This window comes from Netta rufina (genome assembly GCF_964035555.1).
Source record: "Netta rufina genome assembly, chromosome: 4".
Taxonomy (NCBI): domain Eukaryota; kingdom Metazoa; phylum Chordata; class Aves; order Anseriformes; family Anatidae; genus Netta; species Netta rufina.
In genome coordinates this window covers 5,526,105-5,550,140 of record NC_140127.1, presented here as the reverse complement: position 1 = coordinate 5,550,140, position 24,036 = coordinate 5,526,105, and the positions used below count along the sequence as shown (strand labels likewise).

General features: G+C 40.6%; 1 protein-coding gene across 2 annotated transcripts in view; it reads left to right on the top strand.

Moving 5' to 3' along the window:
* The window catches only part of SGMS2 (sphingomyelin synthase 2), a 39,361-nt gene that overhangs the window by 3,974 nt on the left and 11,351 nt on the right, over positions 1 to 24,036 (top strand). For both annotated transcript variants that reach the window (XM_084286334.1, XM_084286335.1), the window contains exons 2-5: positions 18,592 to 19,248; positions 20,009 to 20,126; positions 21,007 to 21,160; positions 23,641 to 23,807. In XM_084286334.1, coding sequence (XP_084142460.1) covers positions 18,794 to 19,248; positions 20,009 to 20,126; positions 21,007 to 21,160; positions 23,641 to 23,807 — 894 coding nt within the window. In that variant the 5' untranslated portion in view covers positions 18,592 to 18,793. The remainder of the gene's footprint in view (positions 1 to 18,591; positions 19,249 to 20,008; positions 20,127 to 21,006; positions 21,161 to 23,640; positions 23,808 to 24,036) is intronic.

Below are 24,036 nucleotides of genomic sequence, written 5' to 3'. Positions count from 1 at the left end.
GTCTTCTCTCTGCAACACTGCCATCAGGACTTGCAAACCTCGCAAAACTTGGTGTGGTTTGCATTTGTGACTCAAACTCTTCTGAGTTCAGTCACAAATCTGTGGCACTCTTACCTCTAAGTAGAATTTAAATTTGGTTGGTTGCTTTTTTTTTCAAGTCTTGGCTACCTATGAAATTAAACGGCTTTTGTGACTATCAGTATGGGATTCCCTCCAGCCTCCAAGAACAAGCCTCTGGCAGAGATTGCCTGCAACACAGGTCCTGTAAGCTCTACCTTAAAGCCACAGCAAAAGGTAATATCTTCTTACTGAAGTGCTGTTAGAAGTCTCTTGCCACATTACCTCCCCAATATATCTTTGGTAAAACACCTGTCTGTAGAAGTCATCTGCTTTTTTACTGTTTCTGAGTTCAAACATTAGTTTGAGTTACTTTTACAACTACCTGCAGCACAGTGTGACTACACTAAGTCTCTTAAGACCTTAAGCTGCTGTGTGGTGAGTGAGTGACTCACTTCTCACAGAAAGCGACGTGAACCGTACCTAACGGTGACAAAATGTTTGCTTATGCACACACCCCGGTTCCTGCTTATGCTTACTCGAGTGCTGAGCAGTTGCCTAGTGCAGCAGTTGTACTGATTCTCCTTGTTTAAGGTAACAAACTTTGGTGAAGAGAAACAGCAGTAGTGAAGGTCATACCTCATAGCTGTTAATTGTTTAATTACAGAGGGCATGATACGTTGTATATCTGGTCGATAGTTCTAATACATTTCTACAGCAATTACAGCTCATCTGATTCTCGTCCTTCCCCCACATCAACCTTGTAAATGGGAAACAGCACTTGCTGTTTGTAGATGCTTTATAAAAGTGCCAAATACCACTGCCCATGTTTCAGTTTGAGACTGAACACAGACTGTATTGAGGCAAACTGTTCCCATCACTGCTGCTGCCTCTAAAGGACGCTTTAAAAGCTGGAATGCTGTGTTACTGTCTTAGCAGTGTTGAAAACATACTTGATGTAGTATTGTAGGATTCTGTCATCTGATCCTCTGCCAGTTATTCTGGTTTGAATTTATATTGAAATTATAATGCACAAAAATAAGCCCTTAAACTGAAAATTTGAAGATAGCTTTTGTTGCTCAACGTTGAGAGAAATTCACTGCTATAGTTCTATTTTGGATTAGTTTGTACTTAGTATTTTTGGTAACTTATCTGCTTCAGGTGTATATAAAAGCTCTCAGTATCTTACACTGGTACTTGCACTTAGGTTAAAAAGTTAATGTGTTCTTTTAGTTGCTGTGTATTAGGAGCCTGACAAAATCCCTATCCAAGTTTATTTCCTGTTTTCATAATACTGCACTAATCTGTGAGGATACTGTGTAAGAGTGTTGTAACTTACCCTTCTTTTGCAGTGCCTTTCTTGGACACACAACCTTCTCTTCATTTGATTGCAGTCTGATTCTGTACATTGTTTTGAGTGTGTCATTTGATAAGAATTAACTTATGTCTTCTGGAGTACCACCTTGGCCTTGTAGAGACTCATTATGAGCACAAAATTTGGCCTTACTTGATAAGTAACAAGGCTGACTTAAGATGCTTCTTCAGTGGCAGTTACTGCAGAAGTGCAGATGCTCGGTCTGCTTTATCTTCACAGAATGGTGGTGTTACAGTCCTGATGTGTACTGTGCACACAACTATAAGTGATTTGGAAAGTGTTTGAAAAAACAACTCTGCATGATGTAGGAAACATGCCAGCATGCTAAAGCTGGTCCTCCGAAGTAGAGCTGTGTGTCTTCCTGTCCTGTGAGAAAGAACAGTGACTGAAGCAGTCAGAATCCTATATTTACTAGTAAAAGCAATCAGGTACTAAAATGGAGGGGGAACGTCTCAGTGTCTTGTTTTTCCCAGAAATATGTGAACATCCATGAAGAACTTCTTCCTTGAGAGGAAGGGCTGTGCCATCCCCTTTGGGTATGAAGCAAGGGGTATTAAAGACACTGCTCCTCCTAAGGTGCCATAGCAGACTTAGATGTCAGTATGAAGACAATTTCCTGAAGAGCTGAGTGTTACAGATGTATGCTGCTGTACCCTGCAGTGACTGGATCCTGAATTTGCAGACCCTTCTAAAATTCATTGTTTTCAGTGGTGTTTACCAAACAACTGAAACTGAGTACTACACAACCTGCATAGCTGCACAGAAAGCCCTTCTAACTGAGGGTAGCTTTTTTGTGGTAACCGTGGTGGTTAGTTTCATCTATGCAGTTCCTAAAAATCGAATAAGCTGTTCTTATATGCACGAGAAGACATAACTATGACCAAGTTGCTTCCTCAGTGTAGTACTGGTCAGTGTAAAGTAAGATGGAGTAATGTATTCATGTATGGTAAAAGTTAAAGTAACTTATAGTGACTTCTGAAAGTTGAAGATGAATAAAATTACACCTCAGCTGATAGTCACAGGGCAAGGCATGATGCTTGTCAAATGCCAAAGCTAAAGTAGCTAGACTAAAGAAGCTCTATTGATAAAGATAAATAATTACAGTTCTTGCTCTAAAAATATTTTTCACTTATATATAGGGCTTCTTTTTTAAAAAGAGTAATTATTCTACTGACCACAGGCAGCTTATGCTTTCCAGTGTACATCACACTAGTCATTGGATGGTCTCAACAAGATAAGTAGCTGTCTGGCTTAGTTTTACTCTGCAGTATGAATGCTTCCACAAGTGGTTTCTGATTTTTTATTTCTTTAACTTGGACTTATAGAAAGCTTAAAGTAAAGTCTTTGACATCTTTGGTTTCAGACTGAACACTTTAACTAATGCCACTCAGATGGAAGAGAATTAAACTGAGACATCAGCAGGAGATTCTGGAGGGGGAGTGGAGGAATGTAGCGGGGAGAGGTGCTGTAGGAAAGCATGAGCACCCTATTCCATCTTGGTGCATTAAGGACAAACTCCTGAGCCTTGTGTTTTTTCCTTATTTATGACTTGAAGTACGTGTATTTATTCCTGTTCTCCCCCTACACCAGTGAAATCAAGCACAAATCCTTTAGCACTGCAAGCCTTTTTAGAACATGTGTTTAAGGCAACACAGTTTGTTCAAAACATTATTGAGGTGTATAATGCACAGGAAAGAGCTGTTAATTATGGAAGTAATTGTACATGGAGTCGTAGATAACTATTGCAACTACTAGGGCAGATTCAGGAGGAATGTTGTAATTGGGGCTGAAGCAAGTGCTACCTCAATTAATCTTCCATAACACTTATAAAAAATAGTTAATCCAGTTTTAATAGGTTGCATTACTCAGCAGGAGTTGTGTTGATATTATGTAGCTTATGCTTTCGTTACTTGTTGCTAAAAGTGAAATATGAAAAAAATCTGTTTACATGTGCATTTATAGTGATAATCTACAGTGTTTTCAGTTAAAATCACGTTATAATCATTTCTCCTTTCATCAAAAGGCCTGTAAACTAGAGGACAGTATTTTTATTGGATATTTGCAGTAGTGTGATGCAGCAGATGAAAGCTAGTCATAGTGCGTAAAAAATGTGTTGTTAAATGGCTTGTGTTTGTCCTGTTGCTGTTATGAGTAGGGCTTTAACATGCAATGTTTTCACATTAGTATATGTGAAACAACTAGCCTCTTACCAAGCAGTTCAGGATGGATTCATGCCTTAGGGAAAGTATGTAAGTGTGTGAATGCCTGTCTTGTGCTGTGCTGCCTCCTGAACGTGTGCTGATGCCCTGTAGTTAAACAGACTAGTAACCTGGTTCCTAGACCAAGTTGTCACAGAAGTCCACGTTTCAGCTCAAATGTTTAGTCTTAGTAGAAACAGGAGTTCTTGCTGGGGAATATCTGTGTGTGTGTGTAGGGCATTCAATGCTCTGGTGTCTGAATGTGCGCAAGAAACCTTACTGTGAATTGTGACCCAGGCCCTTGGGATGACTGCCTCGACTTCTTGCAGAGTAAGAGAGCAGCCTGTGTGATCTTGGTGCTTATGCTTTTACCCCATAGAAGCAGAGGTGAACAGGCCTCTATTCTGCCCAGCTCGGTTTCATAAGTCTTACTGACAGACATGAGAGCTTTCAGCTTCCTAAAGCTTTCTCTGAACAGTCCCTTTTTAGACAGCTAATTACTCTGTTGGAATGGGACTGTTTCAATGTTGAAGATGCTACTACTCTTTTGAGTTATGTTTTAGCATAACTGTACTAGGAATGTAGGAAGGACTCCTGGCTTTGGAAGATGTCTTTCATCAAAAAATGGGATGCTTCTTTTCTGTGTATGACCAGCACAGCTGAGTCTACTCTAATAATTAAGGCAGCTCACAATGTGCATTATTCCAAATAAAAGGAAATCAGTCTCGCTCAGGGGATGGAGATGATTTTCAGGCCTGACTTGCTTGCCAGTATTTGCTGGAATACTGACATTGCTGTTTCTTGTGTATTTTTCCCTCTTGAATGGGACACTGAAAGATGGGAAGTCATCTGGGAAGCTTTAAGAATGGATTATCTAGCTGCTTTAGAGCATAGAGCCTGCTTTCTAGAGGACCTAAGCTACTGAACTCTAACTCAATTTGTATCTTGTGCCTGTGCAGCATTTTTGCATTCCTTGTGGTATGAAGACTTTTTTTTTTTTTTTTAGATGGCTTCTTTAAACTTTTTTTCATATGTGCTTGCTATTAAAAGATCTTCTGGTTATTTTTATGTATATAAAAACACAGATTCTTTGATTTATTAAAAGTCAAAGTATTAGGAAGGGGAAAAATAGATTGGGTCTGTGCCTTTTAGATGATCTAATTCTATTTAAAAAAATCACCCAATCACCCTACACATGAGTAGTTTGTGTTCAACTATCTTTGTACAGGCTTAGGGCAGAGATAACTGTACTTCATGCAGTTGAATGAAATTAACACTGACCTGCAGTGAGTTCAATTTACATAACCTAGACTTCTTGCAGGAACTAACTCTATTACTACTGCTTTGGAAGGAGTGGAGCAGCATAACGCAGGGTGGAACTTGCTATTATCCCAGCCTGACTTCTGCTTCCAGCTAAATAAAAGATGGTCTTGTGGGTGGCAGCTTGTATGACAAGTCCTGAACCAGTCCATGTTTGTATCTTGTCTTGATGAAACAGTTTTAAGAGAGCATGAGCAGGGATTAGTGCAGAATGCTTTAGGCTGTCATTTTAGGCTGCCCAGCAGTTGTTAACATCTTGGTACAACTCTGAAATGCTAGCATTGCAGTCCAATGTGCATGGGTCTTGTTTTCTTCCCGATTTGTTTCTGCTACTCTAGAGAGCTTCTGCCTCTAGACATTGTGGTACTGTAACTGCTACTGTGGAGGTGCTTCTTATTTTTAATGCCTGTCCTGGAAAAGCAGTTGGTGTTAACACATTTGTTGTTATCCTTGCCAGGTTGTGTTATAGCTACACAACTGGAACACAAAAGACAAATTTGACAAGCTATCAACTTTTTGAAATGGTGACTGTCAGGTGAAGTCATCCCAATTCACCTTTTAGATCAAGTCTGTGTGAGACTTCCTTCATACCATTTGCTACCTCTCCAGAGCAGGTGTGTGTGCCTAACGTAGCTTTGGCTTCACTGCTATTTGGATGCACTGGCCTACCTGTAGCAAGATATCCTGCCTGAGGAGATTAAGTAAGAGCAGAGGTATGTGCAGTGGCTGTCTGTAGCTACAAAATGGCTGTGGAACAGCTGATCTTTTAGCAGGCCAGCACAAGGGTGTGTAGCATCAAGCCTCCGTGTTAGGTGTAGGTAGGTACCTTAGCAAGTGGGCTGGGTTGCTGTAGTGCTATGTTGACAACAGATCCTGAAATGGAAACCATTACAAGGTCTAGCTTTCAGGTTCTTCTCCAGACAGTAACTGATTATTTTGACTTGCCCTAAAGTTATAAGGCCAGTTGCAAGGCAGCATGTGGACTGCCCTTGCTGATGCATGGAAATATTTTGCCATAATTGAGATTTTTGAGGAAGATGTGCAGGAGCACAACAGAAATGATAGTATGTGGTCAGATGTCCTTCCTCATGAGAAGACACCAGCTGGGAGACCAGAATAATTGTTTGTTTTTTTTTACTGTGTCCTAATCTTGCTGAAGTACTTTCTCTTCTTTTAGAAGAAGTGATTCAATAATTTCCAGTTGAACACTGAGTTCTTTCTCTTGTTACACAGCTGAGATCCACCACTTATTTACTATCCGCTGTGGTTACTTGGCTCACATGCACAACATCACTTGTCTTGGTGAGTCTGGAGATGACATACAGTTTTTGTCAGCTGGAGCTCTGGCTGCTGCAGTGCCTCTTCTGAGGGATAACTTTTCCAGAACCATGTTTGTCACCTTGTTTATAGTTACTGTCTTTCCATGTTTCAGCTAGTCTACATAAATCCTTCAAGTCTTCTCTTCTTCCCAACTCAATGCACATTTAGATGGCTGGTGGGTCATGGGATAGGATGCTTTTTGAATCACTTTCATAAAATGCTTTCTGTTCAGAATGAAGTTTGAGAGCTCCAGGACCACACATGAGAATGTGGCTGAACTGTGAGATGTAGTCGTAAATATACTTCTCCAAGTCTGTTTTCTCAAATTTTTGTTTGCTCAGTCACAGATTTCTTTATCTTGACCTTGCTATTTTTCTTTGGCCAGAACTGGGAGTATTCTTCATAGTTAGTAAGATGAATGTCAGAACTAGATTTGGGTTCCAGCTTGGTTTTGTTTCCTACTGTGGAAATACTATCTTGATTCAAGTTAGTGACAGTCATGTTACTGGCCAGGTCTTTAAACAAAGAAACAGAAAATGAACAATATACATGTTTAGTAAATAGGGATTCAGAGTGAGCATCACAAATGTGGTTCTTTCAATCCTTTCTAAGAGCTTTAGGCAGTAAACTTCTCAAACTATTAGGTGAGAAGGGGAAGGAAAATAAATGAAAGGATGAAATGAAAGTCTCACGAGGGGCTTGACATAGAAAGATTTCATTACTGCAGTGATGTTCAATGTGGGGTTGTTAAATGCTAGAAGACAGAAAATACTTCTTATCAAAGGCTGCAGTATAGCAAGGAATAATGGAGAGAGGTTTATATTATTTTGGAGATGTTTAGTTACTTAGGCAAACAGCTCTGAGAGGCAGTAAAAACACATTAATAGTACTCTCAGCCTTCTCACTCAACACCTGCCCACCTCTAGGGTGGTGCCTCAAAAGGAGATGGCGAAATGTCTGGGAAAGGTATTGCAGAAAGATTTCAGTGGTACTTGTGATTGCTGCCCCACTCCTACCATCCATTAGAAACCCTATTTCTCGCTGCTACCCCGTGCTGTGGGGAGATGTGTGACAGCCAGAAGAACAGATAGCCCAAAGGAAGCATGTTGTGCTCATCAATCTGTAGAGGAAACAAAAATGAAGAAGGAAGTGTTGAAGTGCATAGCACTTCTAAGTGTATAAAGCTAAACAGTGTCATTTTCCATGACTAAATATTAAAAGGAATTATTTTTTTCTTGTCAGCATAATGTGGAAAGTATGTTCTTCTATTAATAGAAAACCTTGAGCTAGTGGAACAGTTGAACAAGTTTAAGGAAGACCATGGGATTGGGTTAAAAATTTAAATCATGATGACTTTAAGCTTTAACTCTATAGTACTTAAACATGATGGGTAGCATTTTGGTAGGGGGGAAAAAAACAATTATGGCAGTTACAGCTTCAGTTATGACAAGCTGGCAGCTAGAAAAACAAATCAGCACAACATCACAGATTCCTGTGAATTTCCCACATAACCATTTGTGTATATTAATCATGGTATTAGTTGTTCAGTAGTCTTAGTGTCTGTGTTAGAAATAAAACCAGATAACTGCTGAAATACCAGGGCAAGGGAAGCTGCGAACATGAGGAGAAAATGGTGGTGGGGAAGCCAAGAGAAGCGTGGCCATGTCGTGTAATGGCGGCCGCGTGAGGGAGGAGGCGTCATGTAATGGCGGCTGCGCCCCTGAGGTGGGCTGGGAAGCAAGACCTGTGTGCAAGGGAGGCGAGGGCTGCTGTGAGGGCAAAGCCCTCTTGTCCAAAGTTAATTGGGTGATGTTGGTGGTAGGGTGATGGTTGGACCAGATGATCTTGAAGGTCTCTGATCTTAATGGGTCTGATTCTCTCTGGTGTTTGTGACCCGGCTTGACAAAGAGGGCTGAGAATTCCCGGCTCTCACTGGAGCTTTGGTTGTGCTGCAGGAGCCTCGAGCTGCTGATGGCAGGTGGGGTTGGGAGCCCCTGGTGGTAAGGGCAAGGTGAGGAGACAGAAGGGGGGACTGCAGCAGGGAGCAGGTCGTGGCTCATCATCTGTGCCATCTGATCTCCATGTTTACTGTTAGTGACAGAGGATGTGCTGCGGGTGTCATCCCTCCCAGATGCTACTCATGAGGCTTTCTAGGCAGCTGGACCAGAGCTGATCACATTGGAAGCTATTTAGGATATGGGTGTGGGAGAGGGGAAAGAGAAGGTGTTCAGGGTATTCCATGACACACACACACCCTTCCAGATTTGTTTCACACTGGTGTGATATATCACATAGGGTACAATGTGTCAGGATGCATGTGTGGGATACCCTCAAATAGGGAAGGAAAAAGAGGTGGGATGTTACTGAAAAAGGATGTTTTCATTGCTTGGGACTTTACAAGTGTTGCTCCTATGGAGGCGCCTCTAATTTGTAATGTGGGGTGTGACAAGAACTGAGGAATATGTGAAACTAACTTAAGGTCTGAAGCTAACCACTTTTAAATGTGTCCTGTGCTCAGATGTGGAATCTTTCTGCTGTCTCTGGATGAGGACTGTAGTTACTGGATATCTTTTAAGTCATATGCCTTGCAAGGACTAATGTCTGTACTGCATCTTTGTTAAACGTGACCTGTGAGGGATGAGGCTTTGTGTATACAGAGGTGTTAAAATAGCTTTTGTCTGGGCTGTACAAGTTGTGCATGTACTTCTGGCTTATTACCTGCTAACATTGTAAAGTGCTCCGTGGATTTAAGCAACTGCTATCCTCTTTATACTCTTAGGAAGAGGGTTTTTTATTGCCTCAGGGAATATTTGGGAATGTTCTCATAAATGTGACCTCTTACTTTGCAGCTGGTGCTATGCTTCTATTTGGGAGTAGCACAAGGGAAAAACTTGCCAGGCGTTATCTCTTTAGTAGTTGCTGAAATATTTTTAGGATGTATCACTGATAAGTTTCCCCTAAGTGTGTGGCTTTCTAACTGCCTCTCGCCTGATAAGCCGTAGCAGAGTCTCTTTAAAGCACACATTAGTCAGTGCGATTGCTCACCACCCTGTGATGAAAGTGGTGACTAACCTCTCTCTCTGACTTTCCATGGTGAAGCACAACCTTTACCCTCGGTAACTGGGTGGAGGATTTTATAAAACATTATGAAACATTGCTGCCTCCTGTGCCGCTCCCGGTGGCTGGTAACTGCAAATTTCCTGTGATCTAGAGAAGATGTGGGACGGCAGATGCTCTGCTAGGCTGCCAACAAGTCTTTATTGTGTCCTTTGGGGAAGGATCTTTCTTTGGGTAGTGGTTCCTTGACAGCATCAGGAAGCTAGAGCAAAATAAGTGATCAGCGCAGAGAAGGCTGAAACACTCAGACAGTGAACTACATGGACATAACAGCATGATGATCCTGAGCCTTATTTTGTTATTTTTTCCTATGTTATCTTTTGCCTGGTAAGACAGAGGTAGTACAGTGACTTCTACTCTTTATGGAGTGTTTATATTTTTTCCTTTAACGAGTGGAAAAAAAGATGCAAGCCCAGTGCCGCTTTGCAATGTTACAAAATAGGCAGTCATTCAGTACCTTTTTGTATTTATTCAAAAGCAGCTGATTAGGATCTTAAATATCAACCCAGCTTAGCATGCTGTTCTGTCCAGAAGCATCCATTAAAGGGCAACAAGCTCTTGGTCAGCAAATAGGATCCTTTGGAGTCTGGGGACCAAACATCTGAAGATCTTGAAGATGTCTTCAAATGATTAAGGCAAACTTACTCAGTGGTGTTCAGAACGATAGAGCTCAGATGTTTTTCCTTTGTTCGCGTTGCCATTGGGGTCCTGGTAAGTGCTTCTAAGGAAAAACCGATATAGACTTGCAAGTGACAATATGATAATCTGTTCTGAGAGTGTTTGAATGAGCAGTACTTCTGTAGTACAGCTTTATCTCCTGTTTCTTCAGAATCACGAGTGACAAGTGTGTTGGCAGCCTATCAGAGAATGTAGATAAGCTTCCGACTTCCAGATAGTCAAACTGCAATCCACTTCTTGCATGTGTTTACGTAGTGCAAGCATAAACATTGCACATCTGAAAGATGAGCTTGGCTCTGGGAATGTTTTTACTGTAGCAAAACAGGTATAATAAGCTAATCTATTAAGCTCAGTCCTATTTTTCATACCTAAGTGTACTTTGCTCAGATCTGTTTTAGCAGTGTTTTCTGTGACCTATGTGCAGTTTGAGGCATACATAAAGGATGGGGAAAGTGCTACTGTGAAACTGGAGACCTGGAATGCTTAAAACTAACTAAATCTTAAGTTCCTGTTATCAAGGTAGCAGAGAATACCCAGCTTCTCATCTTGTTCTGATCCCCAAAGGTCATACTAAAACTTTAGTTGACCAAAGACAATATCAACTGCTGACACTTGTTTCCTGCGAACTGTGATATAGGTAATAATATGACATAATAACTTCCCCGTGTGTAATCTCCAGATGCTTAATTTGCTTCCGGAGTAATTTACTTCCCGATCCTCTTATGGTGACTACCAAAGACAAGAACATATTACAGCTGGATCAAATGTTTGAGCCAAACCTAAAAAAAAAAAAGTGAATGAAGCTTAAAACTACTGCTACCTAGAAACTGGCATCTTGTATGTGAGTGTATGTATCTTTAGAGTATATCAATCTTATTATTTTGAACACTCCTGTTCAGTATGAGCATTCAGTTTTGGAACAGCATGTTAAGAACTACTTATTTGGAGAGCCTGCTGAAATTGTGACAAATCAGTCCTTGATAAATTCCAGAAGTTAAAATATTTTGATGGATGTTATAAAAATTTCAAATATTGGGTGAGAGACAGTAATTGTGAGCTAACTTTATGTGAAAATGATATTTATATGAAAACCATGTGACTAACAACCTAAATAAAACTACCTGGTAGAGCTCTGCCAGGAAGAGCCAAATGTAGACAAGCCTTCTTACACTTGTCTTAAAGCTGTACACTCAGTCAAATAATTTCTTTAAATAATAATTGAAGATTGGGGGGTGGAGGAATGGTGCAGAAAATTAAAGGAGATGTTGGTATGGGAGCAATTAGAAGCCCAGGAAGAAAACTCATTAAGATTCCCTGCTCTCTGTGTTTTTCCCATTTACGTTTTTCCTCAGCGTATTACAGAATCATCCAGGTCGGAAGAGACCTCCGAGATCAGAATCCAACCTCTGACCTAACGCTAACAGTCCCCACTAAACCATATCCCTAAGCTCTACATCTAAACGTCTTTTAAAGACCTCCAGGGATGGTGACTCCACCACTTCCCTGGGCAGCCTGTTCCAATGCCTCACAACCCTTTCAGTAAAGAAGTTCTTCCTAACATCTAACCTAAAACTCCCCTGGCTCAACTTAAGCCCATTCCCCCTCGTCCTGTCACCAGGCACGTGGGAGAACAGGCCAACCCCCACCTCGCTACAGCCTCCCTTGAGGTACCCATAGAGAGCGATAAGGTCGCCCCTGAGCCTCCTCTTCTCCAGGCTGAACAAGCCCAGCTCCCTCAGCCGCTCCTCGTAGGACTTGTTCTCCAGGCCCCTCACCAGCTTCGTCGCCCTTCTCTGCACCCGCTCAAGCACCTCGATGTCCTTCTTGTAGCGAGGGGCCCAAAACTGAACACAGTACTCGAGGTGCAGCCTCACCAGAGCTGAGTACAGGGGGACGATCACCTCCCTAGCCCTGCTGGTCACGCTGTTCCTGATACAAGCCAGGATGCCGTTGGCCTTCTTGGCCACCTGAGCACACTGCTGGCTCATATTCAGCCGACTATCCACCATCACTCCCAGGTCCTTCTCTGCCTGGCAGCTCTCCAACCATTCCTCTCCCAGCCTGTAGCTCTGCTTGGGGTTATTGCGCCCCAGGTGCAGGACCCGGCACTTGGCCTTGTTGAACTTCATGCAGTTGACCTCAGCCCATCGGTGCAGCCTATCCAGATCCTCCTGCAGAGCTTTCCTACCCTCAAGCAGATCGACACACGCACCTAACTTGGTGTCATCTGCGAACTTACTGAGGGTGCACTCAATATTTTATTCGCTCTAGCAATTGCTACTTCTGTTCTAACATGCTGGTTGAAAAGCTGTGCTTCTTAATGATGGTACGTGTCTATCTTTAGAAGATATTAAACTGGTTCCAAAAAGAAACCTTGTTCTTAGGACCTGGGTGTGTGCCTCACAGGAATTCCAGTTATCCGTTCGGGTTACTCGGCTGTCTTCGAGTCTGAGTCATGTCCCCTCCGCTCCCAGTGAATGTTCGGTAGCTTTGAGTAACTGTTTAATTTTTTTTTAATTGATTTCTCCAAACCCTGAATATTTTCAGGATGACCCTGTAGCTAAGCAGGTGTTTGCTGCTTAGCTACTGAAGTTGTCTGAAGTCTACCCCTAGGTGGTTTATGGGCACCTCCTATTTCTTGATATGGCAGAGTCCCAGGTTCCACAATAGAAGGAATAGGGTATTAAATTAGTATAAGGACAATGCAGAAGCCAAAAGGAATACCCCCTTCTGGGAGAGTTGTATATTTGAGTTGTGGGAAGGGGTCTAATGGTGTTTTTTTTTTTTTCTTTTGGGCTGGAAAAAGTATGTAGCTCTGGGGAGTTCCTTTCACTGACAGTATCAGAGGATCATTATGCTTAGTCCTTGCTGTCAGCTTGGCAGTAAGGGAGCAAAAGCATCCAGCAAGGGTGGGTTTTGGTTTTGTTTCTTGTTTCCTTCATCGATAAGGCTTCTGTATTCTTTCAGAATATGAGAAAAAAAGCTTGAGAAGGCACTAGGAGGGAAAGAAAGCCTTTGAGTTCCTACAGACCAGATGACATAGCACCCTGAGCTTTCAGTGCAAAGTTTTGACCACAGCATGCACTCAGCTGGAAATAATCCTGATGAGACATCAGAAATGGTGGATCAATAAGCCTTGCAGTCCTGTCAGAGTACCAGGAAGGAACACTGCTGTAGGTATAATTGCTTTTGCTTAATAAGTTAATACAAAAACCTGGAGGCTGCTCTGCTGCTAGGTTGTTAGGTTATTGTTCTCTTGTTGTTCAGATGCTGTTTGATATTTAAGGCTTATGTGGATGTCATTAAATGTTTGAAAACAGTCTTCCTTTATTTAAATTACTAGTGGTAGTAACTAGTTTCCTCCTCTTGCCCACAAATAAGTCAACTGCATCCTGTGAAGCACTTGATATTTTTCATTAAATGCATCGTTCTTCAGATGTTTCAACTGTTAAGGGTACAAAATGCATCTGGATTTGATTGCTGATCTCCCCATCAGTGACTGCTGTGACGTGTTGAGAAGGGCTGCACAAACTTAAGTGATTATGAACCAGATCCGTGAAAGTCTATAGCTACAAAAATTAAGCTGGGGCTCTTGTCCATCCAGTGGAAATCAATCCCTCTATCTGGGAGAAAATTGATCTTTTCATTTCAATGCATTCTCATTGAAGTCATTTCTTTAGGAATTGAAAAAATAATTTGGAAGTATAAAAATTGAAAGAAAAAGCTGAGGGTAGGTATGTGGTAAGAGAATGGAATTAGGTACTCTCCAAGACTGGGTATTTTACATACGATTTTTAAAAGAAACCCTTGAGCACTGCGTCTCTCTAAATCTCTTCACCCCTGGTTGGAGGGGTGAAGCTAAAATCTGAGTCGGAGGAGAAATGGAAAACAAACCCTCCTTTGTAAACTGTTCTGCAACATCAGGCACAAAGCGAAGCAAGCTTGAAACTGGCAGAAGAGATGAAAATAAACCACAAGCGTGACAGAAATAGGAACGCTTTTCTCAGTGTTTTCTGTTCTAGCATAATATTTACATCGTGTCAGCTGACAACAAGGATAAGCATTTTCAAAACCTGGAGGCCTACAAAGAATGGGGTGGTTTGTGTGGACTTGAATCTGGGAGTCATAATGTTGCCTATGTTCAGATACTTCTGATGTTGAAAGATGCTTCAAGAAGTTGTGTTTGAAAGAAGATACAAATCAGAACCTTTGCTGGCATGGCAGCGGAATATTTTGCCTTTATCTTTTCTTTCAGTGACGTGGAACTGATGGTTCCTTCTTTAAAAAGAATTCTCTTCCTTGTAGATTCCCCGGCTGCGTGTAATTCACTGGCGAAAATGACTTGTGCAACGGTTTTGTTTGGTCTCTGCAGGAAGTGAGGGTCATGGAGTGAAACTGCAGGTGTCTGCTGGTCTGGCTGGAGCTGGACTTTGCCTGACTCAGGGACTATTTCAGCAATACTAGGTTTTTAATCCATAAAGTAAACAAACAAGGAGGACTTGGGATAGCAACCGTGCAGTCACTGCTTTGAACTTTGAGAAAGTGTGCTGCAGAGCTCAGGCTGTAGTTACAGGAAGCCAAGGTTTTGCAGAACTTTTTTTCCCCCTGCTTTTAAGTGAGGAGCTTCTTGAGGATCCCTGTACCCTTCCCACTGGGGGATCGATCATATTGCGCCACGGTGCTAGTTAAGAGAAATCCCAAGACAGGTTTAACAGGAATGTCCGAACATCTGAGCGCTTCCTGCTTGTCCTAACCCCTTCTGGGGAAACAGCAAGCGTTTGGAGGTGGGCTTCAAGGCTGGCTGACCTCTGTGTGCCAGGGAGGAACGAGGAGTCCAGCCACATCGTGCTGCTTGTCACTCTTGCTGCAAGCACTGAAGAGGTACCATGAAACAGGTTGCTTGTGTTTCCTTCGTTGAGTCAGGGAGTGCTTTTTTCAGTTCTAAGAATTTTGTGGTATGACAGATCTACCTGTTAAACTGACTGCTTCCATCGTAGGATAGCTTCTGAAGTGAACCTGCCAAGTCAAAAGTCAAATGTTCAGTTCTGTGACCTATGACTCTTCATTTTTCTCTTCAATGTGTTGAGTTTGAGACATTCTGTTCTTTCTAATCTTCAGTGATCAAAAGGAGCGTGACTTCTCACAGCTTGCAGAGTAGGTTGTGTTCAGTGATTTAGTGATCCTTGAAACAGGTATATGAGATGAAGATTAAATGTTAGGAAACAAAAGGGTGACTTCACTTATGAATACTGCATTAGTGTAATGCTCCGCTAATGCCTGGTGATACCTTAAAGCTCTGAAGGGAAAAGCTGGTGCTGAATGACTGACTACGCTTCTTAAAAAGCTTTATCTAATCTTGTATTTTGAGGATTAAAATTGGTGTTTTGGGGGGAACGCAGTCTTCCCACGCATGTTGTATGGTCTTAAATGAATACTGATGTGTGCTTTGCATCTTCGGGTTGGGGATGTGCATGCTTTTCAGAGATGTACGTGCGTCTGTTGGGAATCAGGAAGGAACCGCTTGTAAGATTTCATAAATGAGGCTTAGGCTCTAACTCTTCTGTCAATAGAATAATAAGTCTATCATGCCTTATACTTCTGCTATTGGTAAAAATTGTGTGAGCCTGGGAGATCTATGATCTCCGCTCATTAAAAGAGAAGATGGTTTTTATTGCTTTTGGTATGGAGGGCAACAGTTGGCATATGATTTCTCGTTTTCCCCCATCCATTTCCTGGGAACATGACAGAAATCAGTGCTTGGGCTGTGATGCTTGCAATTAAATCAAGAATCACGCAGGAGCAAAACGTCACCATGCCTATCCCCAGGTAATTTTCCTTAATGAAACTCAAACTGCTTTTTCTATGAGATAATGCCTTTTGGAGCAGAGCATATAAAAGCTTGTTTTTCTTGCTGGTCTTCTGATGTTAGCCATTGGAAATGGACTGCTCTCTGTAACCTGTTTAGTTAGAGGGCAGATATGTAGGAGGAACCTGCTGGATGATGACCAGCCTAATTGGAGCTAGGCTTCTTTGCTTCTGGAATCAGATCTCATTAAAACCAGGAAAGCAACAATGATAAACTTGAAACAGGCATCAAGTAGGCTGGTTTTTGTCCTCTCAAGCTTGATTCTAATTTTTTTTTTTTTTTTTTTTTACTGTAGCTGGTTCCTGTAAACTTAATGATTCATAACAGGCGATATGTGTTTTGATCAGAATACACATACAGTGTGAACTTAAACAGGGGGAAGTTGTAACATGCTCTCACAGATTCCTCCCTAGTGAGCTTGCTCTTACAATTTGAGATTTGGACTGTGTGTGAAGACCAGGTTTTGTTCCTTCCTTCCTTTCAAATGCTCACCCATGGTTCCAAAAACCTGGAAAAACTTTTTCTGCTTGGAATTTGGATTTGAATACAGAAGAGTACAAGCCTTACACAGAAATTAAATGTTAACAGTGAAATGTCTCTTTGCCTTGTTCTTGGAAACAGCTGAACTGAGGAAAGAGTTTCTTTGTGTGCTTGTGTGGCTGCGATAAGACATCAGCACGTTTCTGTACCGTTACATGCATATGCATGCAGATTTGACCAGTCTATAGAAATAGTTATGCAAGGGTACTACTTTCTAGGTATCGTTTAATTACCAATGGCATAAGACTTCTGAACACTGAAGTAGCAAACGTTTAAGTCTAGCTGTATCTCCATTTATCTGTGTGTAGATGTGACACTACAGCAGAAGTGTTTTTTCTGTATCATCATTGAAGTCTTGGGTCTTATGCTTGTCTTTAGCAGACAGGGAAAGGAATGTGTCAAGATGAGTACACATGGAAGTTGAAATGCTCTCCTACTCTAGTACGACTGATTTAACATCTGCTCTGAAAGAATAGTCTTAGTTTTGACAAGCGCCACAATGAAGTTGTTGCCCAGCTGTTGGCTTAAGCATCCCCTACTCTTAGGAAAGTGGAACTTCTCAGAATAAGAGGGAGGAAAAAAGTATCAGAAACCATCACTTGTCTTCTCCAGGTTGTCACTTTTGCAGGTGGGGGAGTTTGCTTTGTGTGTAGCTTCTCGTGCACTTGATAGGGATTTAGAAAAATCCAACCACTGAGAAGTTAATTTAGAAATACCTCTTGAATACTCTTCTGAATATTTTGGGATTAATTGTATGAATCTTATTTGGCATCAATTAATTAGCCATTTTGTCGTTTGGCTGTAAGAAGTGTAGATAGAATATCAGTAGGATTTATGTGCTGACCATGTTAAATACCCTTCTTTAAAAAAGACACAAACATCAAACCAAAAGTTTCCAGACTGTCTTGAGTTTAGGTTCTTTGCTATAAAGAGATGAATTATTAAACAAGCTTTTCCTAAACAGCCTGTTTTCTCCTAAACAAGGTCTATGACGGAACGGGGAGATGGGCAGCTCCAGTTACCATCCTAATCACAGCACAGCATTACAGCAGCAGCCTGTTTTGGCATGCAGGTGTGAGGTGATGGTGATAGTGTTGGGCTGTCCTCTTAGAGAAGCAATAAAAAAAATTAGCAGGTAGACAGCGAACACTTTGTATATTATTTCTTTTGTAATGGGAATTGAACAGAATAAAAACTGTACGCTACAACTAAAGGCAATATCACAGAACTTTTAAAGACAAAACTTGGCTATTGATTCAACTATAGAACTACTTTGGCTCTGTAGAGGTGAACTGTGCTTTCTCTGTAAAGTGTAGTATAGAAAATGGCTTTCACTTACCTAGTGAAAACTTCAATGGGTGCCTTTAACTGACGGATTTTCCTGAATTGATAAATACAGCCTGAAATAAATCCTGCACAATGAGTCTTGCTACTCATTTCTGTTTGAAACATCTATTTAGACCCCTTTCTATGTAAACCAATGGAAAAATACAGATCACTCATACTTTATTCTACATATTGGTTACCGTAACTAAGAATCTAATCCAGAAGTATTTCTCAGTTCTCTGAAAATCCAGATGTTGTTTAGTGGGTACTACAACAGCTGTAGTTGACATACTTCTAGTTCCAAGGATATTTAATTGAGCTATCCGTGAGTGAATTCCCTAGATAATCTGATTTTATGCCTTACAAGATGAAATCCTGTAGTGGCTTTCTCTCTTGTCTCATCACCTGAACTAACAAGATTGGCTGACCGATCTATATGGATAAACAGTGTTAATATACAGTAACTGTATTATCAAACAGGAGTGATTATTTTATACAAAATGCCCTGGAGTGATAAGCCTCAGAATTGCTGCACATGTGGATTAGTCTTAGTTCTGACAACTAAAGTGAGAGCTGTGATGATTAAAGGCTGTGCATCTTCTCCTTTTAAAAAAAGAAAAAGCCTAACCTGTAGCTTGATAAGTCTAATCTTGAATGATTTTACAGTATCACCTTTAGTTTCTTTTTGACTGTATATGTAAAATGGATATAAACATATATATAATAAGCATTTCTAAGATTTTTTCATTGTCACGTTAATAGTTCTGAAGGTCCTGATTATTTTTTTTTTGCAGATGATGCAGCTCTAGAGAAAAAGTTGTCTCCACAACTCGCTTTACAGTATTTTTCAGCACAATGGACTCATCTTAAGAATTTTACCCATAATCAAAAATCATCTAGGAACAAGAACACTGGACTTTGAGGAGCAAGAGACTTTAAAGAGAGCCTGGAAAACAGTCACCCGAACTCCCAAGTTGTACGGCCCAAACCGGGTGAATGAATACCATTGAGACAGCGAAGCTTGAAGAACATATGGAGGGTCAAAACAATGATGCTTCTAATGGCTACACACGACCTACTCTCTCAGTCAGTGAGGAGAACAAAAATGGCAATAGCAAACCCAAGGGCTTGTCCAATGGCTTGCGAAAAACAGCAAAGAAATATCCCGATTACATCCAGATTGCTATGCCTGCTGAGACAAGGAACAAATTTCCTCTGGAATGGTGGAAAACAGGCATTGCCTTTGTCTATGCTCTCTTCAACTTGATTCTAACGACTGTCATGATCACTGTGGTCCATGAGAGAGTACCTCCGAAGGAGCTTAGCCCTCCCTTGCCTGATAAATTTTTTGATTATGTTGATCGTGTGAAATGGGCTTTTTCCGTATCCGAAATAAACGGAATGATACTAGTTGGATTATGGATATTCCAGTGGTTATTTCTTAGATATAAGTAAGTAACTGTTTCTTTCTCTGTTTCCAAAGTGTTGGTTTCTGTCACTTAACTTGGGTAGTAGAAGAAAGCTTACAGTACAATCTGTAGCTTTATAGTCGAATAGGTCTGGCAGAAAACGATGAAGGGACAGCTATTAGAAAATGCTCCGGTGTCCATGCTGGATACAGAGAGATGGCTTTCTCCTGTTTATCATGTAGTGTTTTTGAACTGGAATTTGATATGTACTTTCACTCCTCAAATTTACTACGGGGTTGGGCATTCCAGAGTTGTGATTACTGAAATGGCTACATTTAAACAGGAAATCAGCAATATTTTTTAAAACAAAACAAAACTTTTATGCATTTGAGGAAGAAGCCACTGTCTTCTACAGCTGGACTAGAAGCTTGTTCTCTTGTCTTGATTTAAGATAAACATGTACTTCACTTCCAAATACGAGAAAAGTCACTGAGTCAAGGGAAAATGTACCTGACAGCATGCCCAAATTTCGTGCCTAAATCAGACTGAGGCCATGTTAAGATAGCTTTGCTGGGACCTTTGTGGTAGTTGCTGTATCCTGCTATGATCAAGGAAGACTTTTTAGTATTTGACTTAAAGTAGTGCTGTAGAGAAGTGTTGAGGCAAGGAGCAGTGGGGTGGAGCTGCTCTTTAATTCTGTGTATTTAGCTATCTAACGAAGCTAGAGCTCTAACACTTACACGTGTATCCTGCATGTGACCTTTGTAGTTAATCCTTTTTTCCCCTCTTCCCTTCCTTTCAGATCAATAGTGGGACGCAGGTTTTTTTTTATAATAGGAACTTTGTACCTGTACCGCTGTATTACTATGTATGTTACCACTTTACCTGTGCCTGGAATGCATTTTCAGTGTGCGCCAAAGGTAAGAGCTCTTACTTCCTAATTCTTGTCTTAATCTCTGCCTGAGTCATTATGGCTCATTAAAGCAAATACTAAAATGAATTTGTCACCTTTTTGGGTAGGATCTCATCAACCTTAAACATGTCTATTCAGTTTTATGCTTTCCAGTTGGGAGAACTTGACTTAAATAGTTCATCTGCTATGTTCTTTTGTTACGGAAGAAAGCTTCATTTACATCACTGTTGTAGAGTCCCTCAACTACTTTGCTTTAATAGCTTGCAGGATTACTTTGCCTGTAGGCTTTATCAAAGGGTGGGAAGAGGCAAACAAAGGGAATCTTAAACGTCCTTTCAGCAAAGACACTTTGCTGCCATTGAAACAAGAGGGTTTACTCAAACTCTGAGAAACTTGATGGCTCTTCAGGATCTTTTTGTCCATGTGAATATTTCTCTGATTCTGAAAAACGAAAAAATCCCTTTATCTTTATGATACTATTGGTTGGAACTAGATAATCTTTCAGGTATTTTTCAGCCTGAGACACTTTATAATTTTTTTCCCCTAGAATTAACCTTCACTTTAGGTGAAACTGAGTTAAAGCGAGTATTTGCCAAACATTTGTCTGAAATAAAGACCTGATCTGAATGCATTTAAAAAAAAAAAAGCCTCTAAATCTCAGTAAGTTGTGACTGAGATTGTAACTCAAACAACTTTATATTTACTAAGTTTAGAGATTTTTTTTGGGGGGGTAGAACACAAAGAAAATAAAGATAAATGTGTCCTTTTTCTTCCAGTCTCCCCCAACTCAACATCAGTTTGCATAAGAATTTTATCAAAAAGTGTTTTCAGGTAATTTACGCTCTACCTTAACTTTTGTTTTACTTTTTTTTTTTTTGGTGGTCTAGTTGAATGGAGATTCTCAGGCAAAGTTGCAGAGGATCCTGCGACTGATATCTGGTGGTGGTCTGTCCATAACTGGATCTCACGTCCTCTGTGGAGACTTCCTGTTTAGTGGTCACACTGTAGTGCTAACATTGATCTACCTGTTCATCAAAGAGTGTAAGTTATGGTGTATTTAATACGTTCACGTTTGTATCTGTTGCACTGGGAAAGCATGTGATAGGAGTACATGTAACACTGCCCTCCAAAAGTTACCGAACAACTCCACACAGATGGTGTGCTTAGATGCTTGAAAATACGAGTCATGACTTTGCAGAATGAAAATGGAACATAGGTATAGTAAAAGTGGTGTGGATTTTTAGGGCTTGATGTGACTAGACGGTTCACTTCTAGCTTTATATGAAGTGATTGGTTGAAGCAAGCCAGCATTTAATTATTCATTGACAAGTTATTCAAATTTTGGCTAAAACACACTGCAGACTAGCTCTGTGCAGGCTGACTGCTTTAGGTTTGAAGCGATTTTTGTGGCTTGAACATACAGTCATTGCACACTGCTTCTACGTACAGAAGCGATGTTCTTCTAAGCATGTAGTGTGTTAGTTACATCAAACAGTGGAAAGTGATGTGGGTTTTTTTTTTTTTTTTTTACTCCTCGGATGTCTTCTTCTAGAGTCTCTTCCTTGGGACTTCAAATGTAATAAGAGTTTGGTAAGCACGCAGGAGATAATGGGGTTACAGCTTCCCCTTCTGCTTTATAGTGTTATTGGGTGTGGGGAGGGTGAGGAATCTGTCTGTGCTGCTCACACAGCATCAGCTGAAGTTCTGCAGAACTGAGTGCCAACTTTGGAGTCTGATATATGGTAAGCAGTGCTTCTGTCCTTGTAACTTGTCTGCTTATAAATGAGGAGTGAGGAGTTTCCTTTTCAGTTGGCGTGTTTGGAACTGGAATCTTCTTAGTGTTACATCCCAAACTACGCAAATGCTAGCGTAGCTCATGGAAATGTATGACTTTTCACTGAAACAAATAGGACTAGCTAGCATCAGTTGAATGCCTCCCTCTGTTAAAATGCTGAGGGAGAGGTGTGTCGCAATGCTGCGTTCTGCCTTCAAAAACATCTCAAAATGCCTCTTTAATATTGTAAACCTAAAACCATCTTGCGCTTGCAGATTTCATAAGCTTTTATAATAGAGGTTTAAGATAACTAATTTGTCTCCTGACTCTTAGGCCTTGGTCATCTGTGTAAAGTGAGTAGTACTGAGGGAATGGCATATGTAACTCATCAAAATTACCAGTACAGTATTAGGAAAATGGCCTAAAACCAAAATTATGTCTTAGTTTGTGGCTGTAACTGCAGCTTAATGCTGTTCTCATACTCTTCAGTGTATTTAGTACAAAGACAGATGCAGGTAACACATTATTTAGTGATAGTGTAATTCTTGCCCTTTTATCACAAAGGGCTGGAAGACTTGTATCATACAGATTCTTGTAATGAGTCTTTTGCTGCCTAATTATTAAGCACACGTTTCTGTGGTGGTGTGCTCTATAACTGATGCTCTCTCATTCTTCTGATATGACAAACTTCAGTATCAGATGCATGATGAGGTTTTTATTATTTCCAGTTTAGTGGATTTGTTTGCATTTTTAATCCTTTGCTGTTACCTCATTTATTTCCCTCATACTCCAACTTTTTTGCCTAGAATAGTAATTTGCATTTCTAGCCTTGTGTGTATTGCTTGGGGTTGGTTTCAACTTATTGAAATGACTTGGCTTCTGATTCTTTTCTTAACTAGTAAGTATGAATTTGTAATGTTTAGGGGAACATGAAAGCTTACTTTTCTGGCATATGCACCGAAATTGAAGTCTTACAGCCGCTGTTTTGCACAGGCCTATATCAAACTAGCTGGGTGGGTTTGAGATCAGTAACTTGTCTGCTGGTGTGTAAAATTAAAAGCTGACCATAGTTCCACAAGGGAAAGGGTGCCAAAACCTCCCACTGCAAGTGAAATGAAGCCTGTTGGCCCGTCAGAAGTTATGAATGGTCTTTGTGACACCCAAGACATTTTTCAATGGGGAGAGAAAGGGAAGGGAACTGTGCTGCTGAAGTGGCTTAAATACATTTTGAAGAATAGCTTTGCTCCCACTTAGACTTTTTTGTTAAGATGAGTAAATTTGCACTGTTCTTCCCCATACAGTGTAGTGTTTTGCAAAGTAGAGATCTCAGTGAAGTAGCTAAAACCTAGGAGTTTAAAGTACATGTGTCTTTTTCCTGTTTCATCTGATTTTGTGCTCAGTTTACATCAGTTCTAGACATTGGACTTGAATGAAAGCTACCTCAAGTATAGACTAAAGAACGGGAGATTCAGGGCAGCCTAGTAGGATAACTTTTTATAGGATACGTGGAAAATAGAATTGGTGTTAACTGGAAAATTTAAATTGACTACAAAACAGGTGATGGTCCGTCTGCCTCTAGTGACAGCTTATATTTGGTTTGCTTGGGTTCATCATAAATGTTTTATGCTTTAAAATTTAGTAGTCTTACATCATATATATATTTTTTTTAATTTCCTACTTAACCCACTGTGGATTGCTATAGTAATATGTTTGCTTTTGTATTCCCTTTACCTCCCTGTTCTTACAGATTCACCACGTCATTTCTGGTGGTACCACTTAATCTGCTGGCTGATGAGTGCTGCTGGCATAATTTGTATACTTGTTGCTCATGAACACTACACTGTAGATGTCATCATTGCTTACTACATCACCACACGGCTCTTCTGGTGGTACCACTCGATGGCTAATGAAAAGGTGAGTCGCAAATAAGTTCAGAATCAAGGTATTGCCTGCATTTGTTAATTCTGCTCACTGGCCAAAATTAGTTCTTAGTTTTGAAATAAAAATTAGAAGGTCAGTATTGAAATTTTAATTGAGTTTGTCAAGGAGCTTGACTCTACTATGGTTTAAGTAAATGTTTAATGCTTTAATAATCTCTTCTTAATCTGGGGTTTAAGTTCTAAAAAGCATTTCTGATATCTTG